This window comes from Balaenoptera acutorostrata, chromosome 15 (assembly GCF_949987535.1).
Source record: "Balaenoptera acutorostrata chromosome 15, mBalAcu1.1, whole genome shotgun sequence".
NCBI lineage: Eukaryota > Metazoa > Chordata > Mammalia > Artiodactyla > Balaenopteridae > Balaenoptera > Balaenoptera acutorostrata.
The window spans coordinates 49,558,669-49,578,459 of NC_080078.1; the positions used below are offsets into that span (position 1 = coordinate 49,558,669).

General features: G+C 41.0%; 1 protein-coding gene across 2 annotated transcripts in view; it reads right to left on the reverse strand.

Moving 5' to 3' along the window:
* SPTLC3 (serine palmitoyltransferase long chain base subunit 3) overlaps nt 1-14,798 on the reverse strand; it is a 127,476-nt gene extending 112,678 nt beyond the window's left edge. Inside the window, exons 1-2 of one of the 2 annotated variants that reach the window (XM_007165262.3) lie at nt 14,663-14,794; nt 14,360-14,533 (exon numbers count right to left, since the gene is read on the reverse strand). In XM_007165262.3, the coding sequence (XP_007165324.1) occupies nt 14,360-14,467 (108 nt within the window). In that variant the 5' untranslated portion in view covers nt 14,468-14,533; nt 14,663-14,794. Of the gene's footprint in view, nt 1-14,359; nt 14,534-14,662 lie in introns of both variants that reach the window. The other variant, XM_057530231.1, reaches the window with a different exon arrangement.
* Nucleotides 14,799-19,791: the final 4,993 nt, after the last annotated feature.

A 19,791-nucleotide genomic window follows, 5' to 3' on the forward strand; every position in this document is an offset into this window, starting at 1 on the left:
TTCTTCCTTCCTTTATTTACTCACGGTTTTAATTGCAGTAGAGTTGATTTACAATGTTGTGTTAGTTTCAGCAAAGTGCTTCAGTTATGCACACACACACACACATATATATATATTCTTTTTCACATTCTTTTCCATTTTAGGTTATTACAAGATATTGAATATAGTTCCCTGTGCCATACAGTAGGTCCTTGTTGGTTATCTATTTTATATATTGTAGTGTGTATTTGTTAATTCCAAACTCCTAATTTATCCCTCCCCCCCACCTTTCCCCTTTGGTGACCATGTTTGTCTTTTATGTCTGTGAGTCTATTTCTGTTTTGTAAATAAGTTCATTTGTATCCTTTTTTTAGATTCCACATATAAGTGATATCATATGATATTTGTCTTTCTCTGTCTTACTTCACTTACTATGAACATCTCTAGGCATATTTGTTCATTCATTCATCCAACAAACACATATTGAGTACGTACTCCATGCTAGCTACTGTGCTCTGTCCAGGTGACACAGTGGTGACCAGGAAGGACAGAACCCCTGACCTCATGACACTCATGGTCTATATGTGAACCGCCCAATACAATAATCATTAGCCACATGTGGCTACTTACATCAAACTTAAATCATTCAAGTTAAATACATTTAGAGATTTAGGTTCTCGTTGCGTGAGCCACATTTCAAATGTTGGACAACCACACGTGGCTGCTGGCTACCTTACTGGGTGGGACAGTCACACAGTATTTCCGTCATCACAGCAGGTTCCGTTGTTCTGAGGTCTGCAAATTGTGGCCCACAAGCCAGATCTGGCCTACCCCTTGCTTTTGCTATTTTCTTTCAAAATAAAGTTTTATTGGAACACAGTGACACCCGTTTGTTTATTGCTGTCCATGGCTGCTTTCACACTGCAAAGGCAGAGTTGAGTAACTGTGGCAGGGACTTCGTGTCCCAAAGAACTGAAAATATTTACTGTCTGGACCGTTACAGAGAAAGTTTGCCAGCCCCTGGTCTAGATGGAAATACAGGCCAGAGCAAATACTTACAAAAAGGGAAATGAAGAATAAGTCAGGGACCTATGGAGTGGATAGGACGGGATCTGACCTAGTCCAGGAAAAGAGAAAGGCCTACCTAAAGAAGATGATGTTTAAAATAAGATCTGAATAGTCAGTAGGAGTTGATGAGGCACAGTGTTCCCAGCAGGAGGAAGAACCTGAAGAACTGTGGGGAGGGAGGGGGGTAGGGTGGTGGGCTGGCAGGGGTAGTGAAGGGGCAGGCATGGCTGTAGGTCAGTTCTAAAAGGGGAACTCCATCCACTTTGTCCATCATTAGTACTCCAGGGCTTAGAAGGGCAGCTGATACGAAGTAGGTATCCAATAAATCTTTTATGAATCAGTGGATGAATCGGCGGGGAGGTTGTGCAGAGTTCATAAACCAAGCTTAGGACCACAGCCTTGATCCTGACAAGGGAAGCCATTGACGAGCTGTAAGCAAATGCCTGCATAAAAACTTGATCTGATACGTGTTTTCAAAAGGCCCCCTGCAAAGCCATGCATGTGAATGGGTCTTCGGGGAGCCCCGACATACCAGTGATTCACAGTGATTCATGGTTGTATGGTCGGTAATTTTGAGAAAGATAAATATCATATGATATCGCTTATATGCAGAATCTTAAGAAAGATGATACAAATGAACTTATTTGCAAAACAGAGACTCACAGACTTAGAGAATGAACTTATGGTTACTGGGGGAAAAGGATAGGGGGTGGAGGGATAGATTGGGAGTTTGGGATTAACATATACACACTGCTATATTTAAAATAGATAACCAACAAGGACCTACTGTATAGCACAGGGAACTCTGCTCAATATCCTGTAATAACCTAAGTGGGAATAGAATTTGAAAAAGAATAGATACAAGTATATGTATAACTGAATCACTTTGCTGTACACCTGAAATTAACATACCATTGTTAATCAACTATAATCCAATATAAAATAAGGTGAAGTCTCTCTTGTATCCCTTGCAGAAGAATATTTGATGAAACATACTCGTTCCATTGATCCTGAACTTTTGAACCTATGACCAAAAATCAAAAGGAAAGTGTCTCCTAAGCTGCATGAAAACGAACCAACACCAGAGGCGTGCTTTGCCATGGAAGTGAGGTGTGTACTGTAGCATTTCCTTCCCGTGCCAGGCAGCCGATGACTCACAGGTGAATTAAAAAAAGGGTGGGGCTCTGGAAGCACACAAAATGTGGTGGGCTGAGCACAGGGGACTGAATTTGGATTAGAAACAATGGCTTTTCTCTTTGAATCAAATTGAAACAATTTCTTCTTGCACCTTGATGATGCTGAAGTACCATCTCTGGACCCCAACCAAAACTTCTCATTCCCTGAACATGGACCAAAGAGTGCCTGTCATTCAGCAACCTGAAGAAGCAGAAAACCCCCCTACCCAGAAAGAGGGAAAGTTGCCGAGGATGCCATTGTTCTTCCTTCCCTGTGTGTTTATCAGGATTTGGTTCATGGCTGTACAGACCTATTCTCCTTGCCTCCTTCCCTCCTCTGCCTGTCACCTTATAAAACCACTCACAATTTATGCACATCAAGAGCAGCCTAGGTTCATCTTCAATCTATAACCTGGCTCATCTTTTGCTTGCCTTTGAAGACAGAATGTGTCCTTAAAGAGATGATGCTTAGTTGAATGTATACAGTTTTTTTTTGCTGGAATCTTTGATGTTCATGGAAGGCAGAGCATATCTGATTTTCCATGAAAACCTTTTGCTTCCTGGGAAAGTAAGCATAATGTCTCCAAACAACCAATTCCCTAAGAGTATGACAACACAACAATTTGTTTCTTTGCTTCCAAAAAATCTGATAACATCCATGGTCACAGCTATAATTATCTGATTAACTTTTCTTATGTGGCATATAATGTTGAAAAAAAAGTAACTTCTCCCAGAGCAGGGCTAGTCTTGACTAGTTTTTACCTGTACTCCTGAATCAACTATTTAAAAATTCCAGGCATTTTTTTTTAGCCATCATTATTTATGAGTCCTAAGTAATGGCTGGGTGCAAAGCATGAGTCATCTGATTGGTATAAAGATTGATATTACACTTAAAAAAAGAAAACTGACATTCGTGACCTATTTATTTCAGCCATTGTATCATTTTCCCAGGTCACTATGTGGAGAACTTCTGTATCTTAGTCTGTAGACACCTGATTCAGTGGTTTTGTGAAGAATTGACCCATGGGAAGCATAACCCCATAGACAAAATGCCAGCCCCTTTTGCATAAACTTACAAACCAATCCGTCAAACCTTACGTCGGTTGTGAGATTTTCCCAAGTACCCCTAAGTTATTTGCATGGTTTGGCAAAAGCTGTTATTGCCAAGGGCTCCTTCGGGGTTTGTTTTGGATTCTGTACTATGAAAAGCAGTATTGTGTAGAGGCTCTAGAAACTGGCAGTGGACAGGTGTGTGTCTTGCCCTGGATTGGCCATTTTGAGATATTGGGCAAGTGTGCCTCAGTTCTGTTCTCTATTCTATTAAGTGAGAAATGTGTTACTAAGATCTAGAAAATGAGATAACATGCTTCTCTGAGATCTGAGATCATTTCTGCCATGATTATTCCAGTGTTTGAGACGATCTGGAGCCTAGTTTCTTTCAGACTATCAGAGTAGGTGACTGGGAAACATGCCATGTTGGAAGACCTAAGAATCCTTAACGCGTCGTCAATGTCATTGCCTCGGGGAGGCTCAGCAAAGGAACCAAGAAATTAATTGACTGGTGCTCCCCTGCTGGGTCTGGAAGCAAGCCTTCATGATGGCACATGTTTGAAGATGAAGTTGAGGCTGCACAAGGGCTCAGAAGAAGGTAATTCTGGGGAGTACACATGCTACATGCCATACGGATGTAAAGACAAAGGTCAATGATTTTTAAAGAAAGATTTATAGGAAGTTGTGTCTGGTGTGCCATGTAAAATCACTTTGCTGCCTGGCTATGGAAATCTAAGGTAGAAACTAACATTTTGCAAGACTTTTAGAATCTTACAGATTTTAAAAAATTACTAAAACTGACTCCCAAATCTGCTCTTCTGAGTAAGTGTAATAACCAGAATAGCACTTTTTCTCTTGCTGTGAATTAATCTGCTGAAGAATAGAGGTGCTGATTTTTTTTTTTTTTTTTTTACTTCCTACCTATTCTTGTAAAGGAACAGTTGACAGAGTTGTATGCACTGAGTAAGGGTTTGAAAAATACCTACGTGTCCAGTCCTTTGAGACGTTCCTGAACTTAGAGTTAAAAATGTCTGGGATTCTTGTCCAGCTCTGTCCCCATCATCCATGTGTCTTTGGTCTCATTATTTTTCTTAGCTCTGTTTTTTTCATCCCTAAAATGGGTCATTAGCACTCAAAACTTCACAGCATTGCTGTGAGAGTCCAACGAGACGTTGGATATAAGGATCATTATAGTTGATGCTGAAGGTTAAAGGGGCAAAACATTGGTTGCGTTTTAAAGAAATCATTCTAACCATGCATGCGCCACCATATTTACTTCTTACAACGACTCTATTGGGCAGGCACTACTATTATCCTCATCTTCCAGATAAGGAAACTGAGGCACAGAGAGATTAAGCCGCTTGTCCAAGGTCATAGAGCGACCGATGTGAAGCTGAAATTCAAGCCCAGGCAGTGCGAAGGGGAGGCCCTGCTCCCAACCTCTATATGATGGTTCAGTTTACTAGGATAGTAGGGCAGGAGGTGGCAACAATTTATGTGATATTAGGGGTCAGAAAATCCTCCTATTACTTGCCACCCGTGTGAGTGATTATCTGACCTCTTTGAACATTGGGTCCTTATACGTGAAATTGGAAAGCAATAGGTGAGAATTAACAATACTTCAAAAAGCGTAAATACATGGTGGGACCTTGTGTGTGGCAGCAATCATTAACTGTAATTAATACTGATTTCTCTGACATGGTTTTCTAAGATAGGCAAAGAAGGAGGCTCTCTCCACGTGGCTCTTATTTTGGGAAATAGGAGAGGTCTTTACATCTTCCATGAGACAAATGCAATTTTGCATCATCAATTTTGAAATTGAAGCTAAAGAATTTGCAATAGCAGATACCACTCTGAGCCATCAAATACTGTAGTCCCTTGCTGTTTGATTTCACAGATTGGAGGTTTCAGAAACAAATGCACCTTTCCAGAAAGGGCCTTGGTCTGGGTATCAAGAGACCAGAGTGGGGGAGGGTGCCTCACACTGGTGTGACCTCTGGGACAGTCACTTAGCTTTCTTGAGCCTCATTCCTCCATGTGTAAGAAGACAGGGCATGGTATGGAATTTTAAGAATTTCTACAGTGAGTTCCCTTCCTGCCAGCTGGATTATACTCCAGACAAAAAGGGAAAATGGCTCTTGAATCCGTCAGAATTATAGGTTTACAACATGGGAGTTTCTCGAGTGAGGTAGCCTCCTGCTGAGTCTTTCATCTCACTAGATGAATTTACACTTGATTCAGCTCACGGTTTTATAAAATATTTGCACAGTCAAAACTATATCTGCAAATTTTGTCTCAAAAGAAGAAAAAAGAAAGAACGATGGACAAACATTGAAATCTGGTTAATAATTTGCATGTGGAAGAGTTTAGGGGTGAAGTCTATTGATTCTCCAACTTTCTTTGAAATGCACCAAACATATGGTTTGATGGCTGGATAGAGGGACAGATAGACAGACAAATGTGTGATGAAACAAATATAGTAATATGTTAATTGCAGTTTCTAAGTGGTAGGTATATGAGTATTCAGTGTAGAACTCTTTAATTTTTCTGTAAGTTTGCAAATAGTCACAATAAAATGTTTGAGGAAAAGGCATTTTTTTTTTCTAGTGATAAAGATACAGACCCTGGGGCCAGTCTACACTAACTAGAGGTTTAATCTTAGACAAACTTACTTAACTTTTCTGTGACCAGTTGCCTCATATAAAAAATAGGGATAGTAATAGTATTAAAGTCATAAGGTTGTGGGAATCAAATAAGTTTGTATTTAGAAAGTTCCTAGCATATAGTGTGATGGAAAAGTTTGTTAATTGAAATTTTAAAAATCATTTCATATACAGGGTTATGAATGGGAAAGCAGATTATTCTGATTTTTCTTGGACATTCAACCCTGAGAATGCAGAATTTTATTAAAACCAGATGACAGGTCTATATACCTTGAGGTATTAGTCATTTTCCTTCTAATCCAGGCATATTTCATCTCCTATTAAGAGGTAGTAGAATCATCAGGATAAATCAATAATATTTAATTTCTATTTTCATCTCCTTCAAAAAGTTCCACCTCCTTAAAGCATGTTCCCTGACCCCAAACTTAGAGTATACATAATATCTGGATATTGATATAAAAGCACGTAGTTACCTGGTCACACAAAAATCTAGTGATTTAGTGATTTTTAAAAAGAAGGCAGTGAATAGTAGTCATGTTCTCCAACAAAGGATGGGAAACCTTTAATTAATAGGTAGGTAAATTACTAATAAATTAGTAATTAATTAGTGTATTAATTAATAAGAGGTTATACACCTTGAAATCTGCAAGAAGCTTGTGTATCTATATGAGTGGGGCCTTTTCAGTCTTTTAAAGAACCAGGCCTGTGGACAGCAAATGGCAATTAAAATAAACAAAACAAACTGAAATCCGAGTTCTTACAAACACTAGATTAGTAAAAACAGGTGGTCTTTAATCATTGCACAACTATTATTGAGCACCTATTGTGTACAGGCTCCGTCTAGGTTCTGGGGATTTGGCAGTGAGATAGAAATCTCTGCCTGGGTGGAGTTCCCATTCTAGAGCCAGAGGCAGACAATAGATAGGAAATAAATTCAAGTGTGTGTGTGTGTGTGTGTGTGTGTGTGTGTGTGTGTGTGTGTGTGTGTAGATGGTGTTAAGTACTAAAGAACCAAGCAGGATCAGGAAAGGGAGTCAGGAAGAAAGCATGTTGCAATTTTAATAGGATTGTGAGTAACATTTGACTTGAAAGGAGGGAGGTGCAGGCACCTGGATTTCTGGGAAGTGCAAATGGGAGAGGATGTGGGAATGTCCTGAGGTGGGAGGATGCAGGGCTGCTGGCTCTAGTGTGGCTGGAATACACTGAGCACTGGGAAAAGGGGCAGGAGATGAGTCAGTGAGGACCAAGCCATGGCTCCTTGTGGCCAATGTAAGAATTGCAGCTTTTACTCTGAGTGAAATGGGAGCCATGGGAAGGATTTGGGCAGAAGATTGAGATTTTGATATCATTTCAACGGGATCATTCTGGCTGCTGTGTTGAGAATAGTCTTGCTGGTGGTAGTGGACAGGATGGCAGGGGTGGAAGCAGGTTATGGCAATTTAAAAATATGACCATGAGTTCTTTATTAATCTTCCCGTTAAGAGTTGGGAGGGTCCTATCCCCTTGTACCTGGTGGGCTTGTTTGTGACTGCTTCAACAGGGTAGATGTGAAGCTGACCTCTGAGGCTAGGGTATAAAAGGCCATGAGATTTCTTCATTTACTAGAAAACTCTCTAGAGCCCTCCCTGCTGTAGAAGCTGTCTGAGGCAATCCTACCCATAGTCCTGGCTTGTCCTTTTTTTCAGCCGACCCAGCTTGGACATGGTAGTGAGGACACCATCTTGCAGGCGAATCCTCCTGGCTCAGCTGTTCTAGGTCCAGCCGATCGAGGCCCCAGATATCATGGAACAGGGAAGAGCTGTCTCCACTGAGTCTTTTCTGAATTCCTACCCAGTGGAATCCATGAGCATAACAAAATGGTTGTTTAATGTCATTCTGTTTTGGGATGGGTTGTCATTCTGTAATGAATAACTGGGACACAGGGAAAAGGCATGAGGCTCCCGTAACAATCAAGGTGAGAGGTAGTGGTAGCTGAGACCAGAGTGGTTGCTGTGGGGAGCTGAGGAGTGGTCAGATTCTGGATATCCTGTGAAGGTAGGATCATGAATTTGCTGACTCATTGAATACAGAAGGAAAAAGTCATGAATGATACCCAGGTTTTTGGTTTGAGCCACTGGAAGGATAGAGTTGTCATTTACTGAGATGGGAAAGACTATAAAGGAAACACATTAGGGACAGAGGGAGGGAGTATCGGGGGCTCAGTTTTGGACATGTTAAGTTGGAGATGCCTTTGGTCATCCAAGCGAAAGATCAAGGAAGCAGTTGGAAATGACATATATATGTGTGTGTGTGTATATGTATATATATATATATATATATATATATATATATATATATATACACACATACACATACACACAGCTGCACATATATACATGTACATATAGTAATGAGACAAGGTCAGATCATCAGAAGAAATCTGCAGTTAGAAAAGAGAACGGGGGCTTCCCTGGTGGCGCAGTGGTTGAGAGTCTGCCTGCCGATGCAGGGGACACGGGTTCAAGCCCTGGTCCGGGAAGATCCCACATGCCGCGGAGCAACTAAGCCCGTGCGCCACAACTACTGAGCCTGCGCGTCTGGAGCCTGTGCTCCGCAAAGAGAGGCCGTGACAGTGAGAGGCCCGTGCACCGCGATGAAGAGTGGCCCCCACTCGCCACAACTGGAGAAGGCCCTCGCACAGAAACGAAGAACCAACACAGCCAAAAATAAATAAATAAATAAATTAAAAAAAAAAAAAAAAAAAAAGAAAAGAGAACGGGTACAAGGACTGAGCTTTGGGTCACTCTATTGTTCAAGGATCAAGGAGTTGAGGAAAACCAGGAATAGACACTGCAAAGGAACAGCTGGTGATATAGGAGGGTCATAACCTGGAAGCCAAGAGAGAAAAGTGCTTGAAGGAGGAGGAGTAATTACTTGTGTCAAGTGCTGCTGACAGACCAAGTAAAATGAATCCACCATTGGATGAGGGAATTCAAGGATTTAAGACTATCATTTATTGAGCACCTATTATGTGCCAGGCATTGTACTGAACACTCTTACAATAGCAGTAGAGGGGTAACAGCTGCAGGCAGACTTTAATAGATAATAGCCACTATTTATCAAGTATCTACTACACATGTGATAGTTACTGGGAGCCTTACATACACTCTCTCATCTAATCTTCACCATTGCCTTGTGAGGTATGGACCAGAGCCGTGACGCTACTTCCCCAATGTGGCACAGCTAGTAGGGAGCAAAGCTAGCACTCATACCCAATTCTGCTGATGTCAAAGCTTGTCTTCCTGCTATCATTCTTCCTTAAGTGGTTCCCTGGGAAATCCTGAGGGGTGCTGGGGTATGAAAAGCCACCAGGAAAGAAATATCTTCCTGGGGAGTTCATTTATACTCAAGGTTTTCAAGGAGGATATAAAAGTAGTTTTATAGTAAAATAAATATTATTAAAATAGTATTATAAAGTGGGGTACAAAATTCTAATATAAATTTTTAAATAAATTAATACCACATGTGGCCTTGTGGTCTGAGTCACTTTGGCTTATGTTTGGTTTTCTCTCCTTGGTAGATCAATTTATGAATCCCTTTACCCTGTCTTCTCTGGAAAGGCTGATTTGTTGGTTTTTCTGAGCAGGGTGTGAGAGCTGAGGTTCTTAACCTGGGGATCTGAGAAAGTCAGGGAACACATGAATCCTCTACCTGGAAAATTCTGTAATACAGAAAGTATCTATCAGCTTCTCAAAGGATTTTTGATTTCCAAAAGGATAAGCTCCACATGGCAGAGAAAGAACAGTCAGGTATAAGTTGTAGTTGACAGGATAATCATAATTTACACATAGCCTTTTCCTGGGCAACTTTTGAAGGCCCGGTTATACCACATCTAGAGAATAATAATGGTGACCAAGCTATATGAGTGCATTGTCTAACAAAAGGTTTGTGTGTCACTTCCTACAAAGTCTGAGAGATGAAGTTTGAGCAGTGAAATGGTATCAGTTCTACGACATTTTGTCATCTAATATTTGAAATCAGGGTTAGTCAGAGAAATCTAGTACAACTGGTTGGGTCATAATTGTTCTTAAAACTTGCATACTCCAGGATCAAGTATTAATATAACAACTCAGGAAAATTAAGATGTAAGATACATCTATTGCTTTTAAAAAATATAAAGTAAGTCTAAATTAAGAGGATCCAAATTCCCTGAATCACTCTATTTATGACCTCTTATTTTTCTCATCCTATTTGCCTATAGTTCAGAGATTACAGATTTGTGGCTGGTAGCAATGTCTCATTGAACTCTACACTATTGGAAATTTGAAGCATCAGATGCCAATACTTAAAAATCAGGATATTCTCTCTCCCTCCCACTCCATCTGGATTTCCAGTTTCTTTTGAAAAATCATAAGATCTGTCAACATAGGATATGCTTTCTCTCATGGTGACAATGAGCTTTGTTCAGGTAAACCCATGCTGACCACTTCCTGTTGTCCACACCAGGCCTTACCAGCCTGCTGGGCATTTGTAATCTTAACCTCTGCTGTAATCAAATGATCTTCAATGTGGCAAAACTTTTGGTTTAAGCAGGATTTAGAGGGAACTGTGATGGATGAAGTACATTGTGGAGAACAATTCTGAATACTTCTCTGAACTATGTTCATAGTGTTTGTTTGTTTGTTTCCAAAGGTTTAATCTAAATTGTGAATTACTGGGCCAATGACTTTCTTTCTAATATGGTGGCAACAACTTCTTCTCACATGAATTTACAGGTTGATATACTTTAGAATTCCAGTAAAACTACATTAGTTCAGGCCAGTTGAGACAAGGTGACAATACTTAGTAGAAAGATTAAATCAAGTGTATTTCAAAATAAATGTAGTGGATTTCTTGAGAGTAATTAGGTTAACGTCAATCTACCTCTACTTGTGTTTCTAAAGAGAATTATTTTCTAGGAAACTTTAACCAAGAGATAAAATTAATTTATAATTGGCAGATATTAAATATACTTTAAAACACGTATTCATTTAATTAACAAAACATCTGAACCAGAACACATACATGCTTCTTTGCCTGCTCTTTCTTCATAGATAAGGCAACAAGTTACAGACCTCCTCAGATTGAATAATTACACTTCAGATTTGACAACATTCAAATGATTGTGCTTTTGTATAGTTGATATTTGAGTTCATTGTATTTGGTTTTACCAGCCAGACACTCATCTTAAGCATAAAGTCCTTATGCAAAACACAAAATAGAACACAACAAAAGTGTAAAGCTTAGGGAAAGGCATCTTTGCCAAAGATTGATGGCCAAACAAACTCTTTCCTCAAAATGAAAGCACTGAAAATGGTTGTAATGAGACTGCACAATGATTTTTCTAGGCATTTTAAAGAAATAGAATATACATGTGTTTACATGTTTATTATTGCTTAGCAAACCACCACCATACTTAAAACAACAATCATTTGTTTGTTTGGGACTTCCCTGGTGGCACAGTGGTTAAGAATCCACTTGCCAATGCAGGGGACACGGGTTCAAGCCCTGGTTTGGGAGGATCCCACATGCCGCGGAGCAACAAAGCCCGTGCACCACAACTACTGAGCCTGTGCTCCAGAGCCCACGAGCCACAACTACTGAGCCTGCGTGCCACAACTACTGAAGCCCACGTGCCTAGAGCCCATGCTCCACAACAAAGAGAAGCCACCGCAATGAGAGGCCCGCGCACCACAGCAGAGTGTAGTTCCCACTTGCCGCAGCTAGGGAAAGCCCGCGCACCGCAACGAAGACCCAACGCAGCCAAAAATAAATAAATAAATAAATAAAGGTATTAAAAATAAAAAGTCTGATAAACAAACCCAGCTTTAAAAAAAACCCAATTATTTGTTTGCTTAAGAATCTGTAGTTTGGAGCTTCCCTGGTGGCGCAGTGGTTAAGAATCTGCCTGTCAATGCAGGGGACACGGGTTCGAGCCCTGGTCCAGGAAGATCCCACATGCTGCAGAGCAACTAAGCCCATGCACCACAGCTACTGAGCCTGAGCTCTAGAGCCCACGAGCCACAACTACTGAAGCCCGCGTGCCTAGATCCCGTGCCTTGCAACAAGAGAAGCCACCGCAGTGAGAAGCTTGTGCACCTCAAGGAAGAGCATCCCCCGCTCGCCGCAACTAGAGAAAGCCCGTGCGCAGCAATGAAGACCCAACACAGCCAAATAAATAAATTTATATATAAAAAAAAAGAATCTGTAATTTGGGCAGAGCCCTGTGGGTACAAGTCATGTATACTCCATGAAGTATAATTGGAACAGATAGACTCCAGGGCTGGAGGATCCACTTCTAAGATAGCTGACTCACACAGTTTACAAGCTGGTGCTGCATCTTGCCTAGGCACACAGCAAGGATACTTGGTTTCTCTCTACTTGGGCTTCTCTTGAGCTGCTTGGGCTTCCTTCCAATGTGGTGGCTGGGTTCCAAGTGTGAGTGTTCTACGAGGACTGTGTTCAAGCTTCAAGGTTTTTGGTAAAGACTCAGTTTGTTTAAGGTCCTCAAAGCAAAATGGCCTAAAACCAGTGACTAAGGGTCATGATAGTAAAGACAACTTCATCCATATCACAGAGGGGAAAACAGGCCCTTGTCTGCCCTACTGCACTAAGAACTCAGCAGGGTTTCTTCTTTCTGGAACATACTTTTTAAGCCATAATTGAGGCTCTCAGTGGGAGCCAATTTCAACTGAGTAACACCTAAATATATCTGAGCAAATAGGTTCTGGATGGTCCCTCCTTCAGAAAGAGCTGTTGGAAAAGGCAGTAGCCTCCCTGATATGTCCTGATGCTCTTAGGGAAGCTTCAGTGTCCAAAGATATCCACAGTCTTGTAGGAGCACTTAGTAATGAACCTTTAGGATCCTGGCTCTTGTCCTTAGGAATGGTTGTAACCATTTAGCTAAGTCTCTAACCTCAGACACTAGAAGGTGGTTATAAAACCAAGATAAAAGGAGAGAGAGAGAGAGAATGGCTTTGACGGCATCTCTACCCAAATGAGAGACTTCAGGGTCAGAATGGTCCAGAGGGTGAGAAGGCCAGTGGCCAGTGTTACAGCCATTTTAGGGGCAAAGAGTGTCTTGAGTGGTAGTGGTCTGATTCGATACAGTGACGAATAGATGGGTATTAGTATGATTGCCCTCGTGCAAAGAATAAGAGTTGAGTATTTTCTCTTCACATTATACTCATCTGGGAGAGGCCAGACCTGAGGTTTTTGGTAGACAATTCCAAGGCTAGGGCAATGCCTTTTGTCAAGAGGGGAACCTATTTGGGGGACCACAGCCTATTCACACACAACCCAGGCTCCAGAGTGCCCACTCCCCACACACCACTCTTTCATTCCAGTGGACACACAAATTTCCTTCACTGAATGGCGGGCTGGCCCCCAGCCAGCCTCACCTGTCCTGTGGTCTTAGAACAATCTCACTGCCCTACCTCCCCACCCCTGACCCCGGTTCTCCTGCACAGGTTCCTTGCCCAGCTTCTCATTTTGCAACGGTAAAGCTGCCTGTTTGGCTCTGCTAATCTGTTCCCAAGCAGGTGAACTCACCCCTGCTGTTCAGAGCAGAGGGGCTGGGCATCCAATGGGAAGCTGGCGATGGCCTGCCTGTTCGTAAGCAGCTTGCAGACCCGGCTCCCTCTTTGAATGAGCTGACAACATTTCTTGGGTTCCTCCTCCTCCTCCTCCTCCTCCTCAGTACATTCCCCTCAAACATTCTGTCAGAGCAGGAGCCAAAAATTTTAAAAAAAGTATCACATGGGAAAACAATTCAAAGTCTGTTTGGTTCCTGTGTGCAGCCTGTAACAATAAGCCGCACTTTCTGAAGTGTCTTAAAAAGGAATGCTTGTGATGTCAAGTTTCAAAGAAAGACTTTGGCCCCAAATCAAGCTGTAAGCTATGACAAGGCCCCACCAAACACCAAAAAGAAGTCCCCTTTCAATCAGAGAGGCATTCCTCATGTACCAGGGGAAAATGCCGCTTACTCCACATAATCTCAGCAGCGTTTACTTTCACTTCCTTTATTTTTCCCCTATGAAGTATGGTGAATGTAGTCTGTTGTGATTTCCTGATAGACTGAAATTTAGCTGGAGAGTTTTAGCTTTCACAACTGTTTTCTCCAAAATGCTTGAGAGAAAACAAAAGTCTAGCAGGGATGTTTTTATGTTAAGGGTTTAAGGCTCTTGGATCTACGTGTGTCCTCTCTTGTACAGAGAAGAAATTCTCTCCTTAACCCACATCCAAACTTTTTAGTAGCCAAGCATTTGAAATTAGCTGAAGTGAAGAGTCAAAACACAGAAAACACTTCCTGCCAAGAACTTTCAGCTAGGACAGCTTCAAACAGCTTTACAACAAATATTGAAACGTTCAGGTCATTCAGAGTAAGGGGGAGAGATTGCCTCTTACCTGGGCTTCTTTCACCATCCCGTTCCTTGTGCAGTTTTTTCTGTGACAGTGGTCACTCTGATTGTGAAGTGTTCCATTGCAAACAGCACCACCTCCAGGATCAACCATTTGTGTGAAATTGATGGAAGCGGCAGGTTTTCCTCCAAAGGCTCTTGGCAAGCTTGTGTTTTGAAGCTGGTGAGGGAATGGAATAAAGCACTTCAGACTGAGTGCTTGAAGGAATCCTACCAATCAGGCTTTTCCAGAAGAAGAGCGACAGCCTATCTTTTGGGAAGATCTTTGAAACTAAAAACAAATGATTACCTTTACACTCTTCAAATCAGAATGTGGCCTCCATGGTAACAGAACTGCTCCTGAAACTACAAAGGAGATTGCCAGCTCCTTGCCTGGACTGAGGCAACCAGGAGGCTGCAAAGCCAGTGGCAAACTGCTAGGAGGCCAGCAGGGAGGTGGAGAATCTTTTAAAGACACACACACACACATGCCACTGTACACTCCCCAGGTGTCTCCTACGGAGGACAGTCAGTGCCGAATTGACGTCTATCCCCTTCTCACCTCCCTCCTGCATCTAATTACATTTTTGTTTGTAAACCAAGGTCAAAGTCAACACTCCTTTTTGAGGTAAGATAACATTCAGAAGTGGTTGCCAGGGGCCACAGGGAGGAGAGATAGGAAGCTACTGTTTAATGGGTACAAGTTTCTGTTGGAGAAGATGGAAAAAGTTGGGGCGACGGAGGACGGTGGTGATGATTGCCATGTGAATGCCACTGAACTATACACTTCAAAATGGTTAAAATGGTCAATTTTATGTAATGTATATTTTACCATAATACAAAAATGGCAAAAAAACAATTCAGAACCCACCTTATGTTAAAACCAGTGACATCGGGACTTCCCTGGTGGTTCAGTGGTTAGGAATCCACTTGCCAATGCAGGGGACACGGGTTTGAGCCTCGGTCTGGGAAGGTCCCACATGCCGTGGAGCAACTAAGCCCGTGCACCACAACTACTGAGCCTGCGTGCCACAACTACTGAAGCCCACGTGCCTAGAGTCCATGCTCCGCAACAAGAGAAGCCACCGCAATAAGAAGCCCGTGTACTGCAACAAAGACCCAATGCAGCCAAAAATAAAATAAATAAATAAATTAATTAGTTAAAAAAAAATTTCTTGGTGAAAATGAAAAACAACAACAACAACAAAAATAACAGTGACATCAATGAGAGGTACTGACTCATCCAGAATTCCGGTAAGACAGAAATCTGGGAGACAGGATATTTGGTTTCTCATTATGGCTGCATCACCTTGATCATGTGACCTTGGGAAAGCGATATTTCTCTCTTTTTGCCTCAGTTTCTCCAGCTATAAGATGAGATGAAACATTTTTTATGAGCTAATGTCTGATGCAGTAGTTTGTTACAGACACAGGTGTTGTGAGGCAGCATCCTAATCCTGACACCTCTGGTTTACTCATCAACTCTTATTCTCTCAATGCACCAGTCACCAGAGAGGTCTGTTTTCTCCTCTCACCATCTAAAGGCATTGTGGTGACATGGTTGGTTGGACAGTGTCAATCATTTACAGCCTGTTGAGTCCTCCCAGGCTCGCCCTCATGGTTCTCCTGAATGGAGTCTTCTTTAACATCAGGCACTTAGAAAAGAAACCCATTTATTGGGTCAGTAGGCACAAACAAGCAAGAAACACAACAAAAAGACAGACATAGTCCAGTTGTCAGAGCCTCATTTCCTGGCTCTCGCTTCTCTTGGGCAGGGTTTGTTTCCCCTCTAGGAAGATGTGGCAAACAGAGGAAGTGATCATAATGCCTCTCCCAAGCATGATTAGCCTGTGAAGGTGTCCTTTTCCCCCATCCCACAGAGACCTAGAGGAATAAAATAAGGTCTTGGGCCAAATGATGGAATTAATACCAAGTGTGCCCTCCCTTTCGTGTTTCAAGATGAGAATTTTTATTGCATTTCTCCCAACCTTTGTTATCAGAGCAGAACTTGTCTCTTCGGTGGCTGTTACAGTAGGATTTGGGAGTTGAAACTGTGTTGGCTTATTTCCTTCTAGATTTAACACAAAAAAGAGAAGAAAAGGGAAGAGGGAGCACTGATAACTGCCGGCGTGACTGCCTCAGTTTAGAAAGACACACTGAAGACATGGTGTTATTTTGACTGAGCTCTACTGACCCTTACGAAGTTATTTTTTGAATAAGGATTTTGAGATAAAACTTATGAACCTTATATGTTTCCTCCCCTTCTCCTTTTTTCCCCCTCTTCTTCCCTCATCACTGTCCTCTTTTGAATTTCCTCTCATCCTTCTTCCTCCTCTTCATCTTATTCTTCTAATTTTTCTTTTTTTTTTTTTTTTTTACAAGGGGAAAAAAATCACAAATAAAGAAAACATATCAAGGGGAGGGGAGAGGGATAAATTAGGAGTTTGGGATTAAAATATACACACTACTATATACAAAATAGTTAATCAACAAGGACCTACTCTATAGCACAGGGAACTATAGTCAATATCTTGTAATTACCTATAATGGAAGATAATGTAAAAAAGAATATGTATATTTATATGTACATGTATAACTGAATGACTTTGCTGTACACCTAAAACTAACACAACATTTTAAATCAACTGTATTTCGATAAATTTTTTTAAAGAAAGAAATGAAAGCATGTCAAAATGCTGAAATCTTCTTCTTTTTTTTCCCTTCCTAATCTCAATTGCTAAATTTAGGTAACCATACATTAACCTTCAGGGAGTATCTACTACATGTTCTCACTTTTGAAACTTGTCTACTTGCCATATTGGAATATGTGAATTTCTGTGTGCACAGAATCATCCTAACACTCCAACCATCTGGCATCAGGTACCGTGGATGTGTACAATCAGTGTGTCTATTGTTTCATATCACCTCCAGTCAAAATAAGTGTGGAGGTCTGTTTGAGTGAGTGGTTGCTTTCAGTTTTAAGATATCAATTGCTATTGGTCTGAATGTTTGTATCCCCCCAACATTCACATGTTGAAATCCTGGCTCCCAAAGGTAAAGCTGTTAGGTGGTGAGGCTTTTGGGAGGCCCCTTATAAGAGGACCAAGAAGCTCCCTTGGTCCTTCAGCCATGTGGGGTTACCTCGGAAAGGTGGCTGCTTAGGATGCAAACCCTCACCAGACACCAAATTTTCTAGTGCCTTGATCTTGGACTTCTCAGCCTCTAGAACTGTGAGAAATAAATTTCTGTTGTTTAACAGCTACTTAGTTTATGGTATTTTGTTACAGCAGCCCGAGTAGGCTAAAAACTCAATCAACACTAAAACACAAACTAAATATCAAGTATGATTCTGTGTCTCTGAATAACTAAATGTATTTCAGATCAACCAGTAAACTCAACAGATGTTTGAATAACTACTATATATTGGGCTATTTGCTCAGCCCCTTTACACAACAATGAAAAAGACTGTTGCAATCTCCACCCTCACAAGACCAAGAGCAGCACCTGCATATCTTCTACTTAAGAGATGTCTTAATTGAAGCAGCACTATTTACAATAGCCAGGACATGGAAGCAACCTAAGTGTCCATCGACAGACGAATGGATAAAGAAGATGTGGCACATATATACAATGGAGTATTACTCAGCCATAAAAAGAAATGAAATTGAGTTATTTGTAGTGAGGTGGATGGACCTAGAGTCTGTCATACAGAGTGAAGTAAGTCAGAAAGAGAAAAACAAATACTGTATGCTAACACATATATATGGAATCTAAAAAAAAAAAAATAAAAAGGCTCTGAAGAACCTAGGGGCAGGACAGGAATAAAGATGCAGGATGCAGATGTAAAGAATGGACTTGAGGGCACGGGGAGGGGGAAGGGTAAGCTGGGACGAAGTGAGAGAGTAGCACTGACATATATACACTACCAAATGTAAAATAGATAGCTAGTGGGAAGCAGCTGCATCACACAGGGATATCAGCTTGGTGCTTTGTGACCACCTAGAGGTGTGGAATAGGGAGGGTAGGAGGGAGGCTCAAGAGGGAGGGGATATGGGGGTATATGCATACATATAGCTGATTCACTTTCTTATACAGCAGAAACTAACACAACATTGTAAAGCAAGTATACTCCAATGAAGATGTAAAAAATAAATAAATAAACCTGCCCATTAGTGTATTAGAGGCAAAGATCTAATTAGTTAATGATGCCCTTGTGGTATTTCCTGAAGGGACGTTTTTTCTTGCCTAGATACCAGCTTCTAGGGGTAGACAAGAAGGGGGTGCTCAGAGGCTTGATAATGTGTTCTGAAAAAGCTCTGGGAACAACTTAGAGATGGAAAGTTGGCAGAAAATGGAGGAAACAAAACAAATGGTCAGAATTGTACAATGTCTAGTAATCCATTAATTCTCAGTGATTCAATCTTTACTCATATAATAGTGGGTGATGCTGATGCAAAAACTAAAGTTCCAACAAGTTAGATGACTCTTCCAAAGCCACATGATTATGTGACAGAAGTATGTTTTGAATCTAGAATTTCTGGGTCCAGAGCAAGTCCCAGATATGATATCTCTCTTTCAGCTGTTATCTTGAAAATCATCAACCACCAAGAAGAAAAGAAAAACAGAAACTGTTATGATTTGGGAAATTTCATTGAATTGGCCAAATAATAAAAAATATTTTATTTTGCATTCCTAATCCATTAAAACCCTGTGATTTATTAAAAAGATGTAATGACATCGCAATATCTACTGGAATTTGATACTCTGGGATTCCTCTACAAGGAAGTACATTTCTCAAAGAATTCAGTCTGGAAAAGTTCTCAGTGTAGAGACAATTCAGTTCCAAAGCTTTTCTCATCCATAGTTTGTAAACACCACGAAAGAAGAAGGATAGATACCAACATTACAGATGTCAGATATTAGTCTGTTTTTTTCTTTCTATCAAGACATTCGCTAATAGGATGGCAATGCTATTTTAAGTTAGAAAAAAAAATAGTTATTGATTATTACCCCAACGTCTGCAACAGTGGGAAAATTCTGCTTTTCTTCATGGAATAATTCTTCAGGGACGAGTGCCACCCAAGCCCTTATAGTAGCAATTACCTTCAGAATGTCCCTTAGCAAAGAACAGGCAGCTTCTCCTACCAGTGGATATCCCAACTCCTTGCTTATGAAACCAAACATCTATTAAAGAAACTCGAAAACCTTCAGGGCTCAGACTCTCAAAACATAGACTTGGTACTTCTAAGAAGTACTTGAAAGCCACTATTATAACTCTAGATACTTGAGGATGAGCTTCTTGAAGTCACTGTATTTTGGAGGCAAGGGAGAGCTACCCAATTTTGTTAACCTCTCAAGCATTTTTATTTCTGTCAACATGACTTTCTTTTTTTCCATAAGGGGTTCTTTGTATAAAGGCAATGAGGACTTACCTACTAG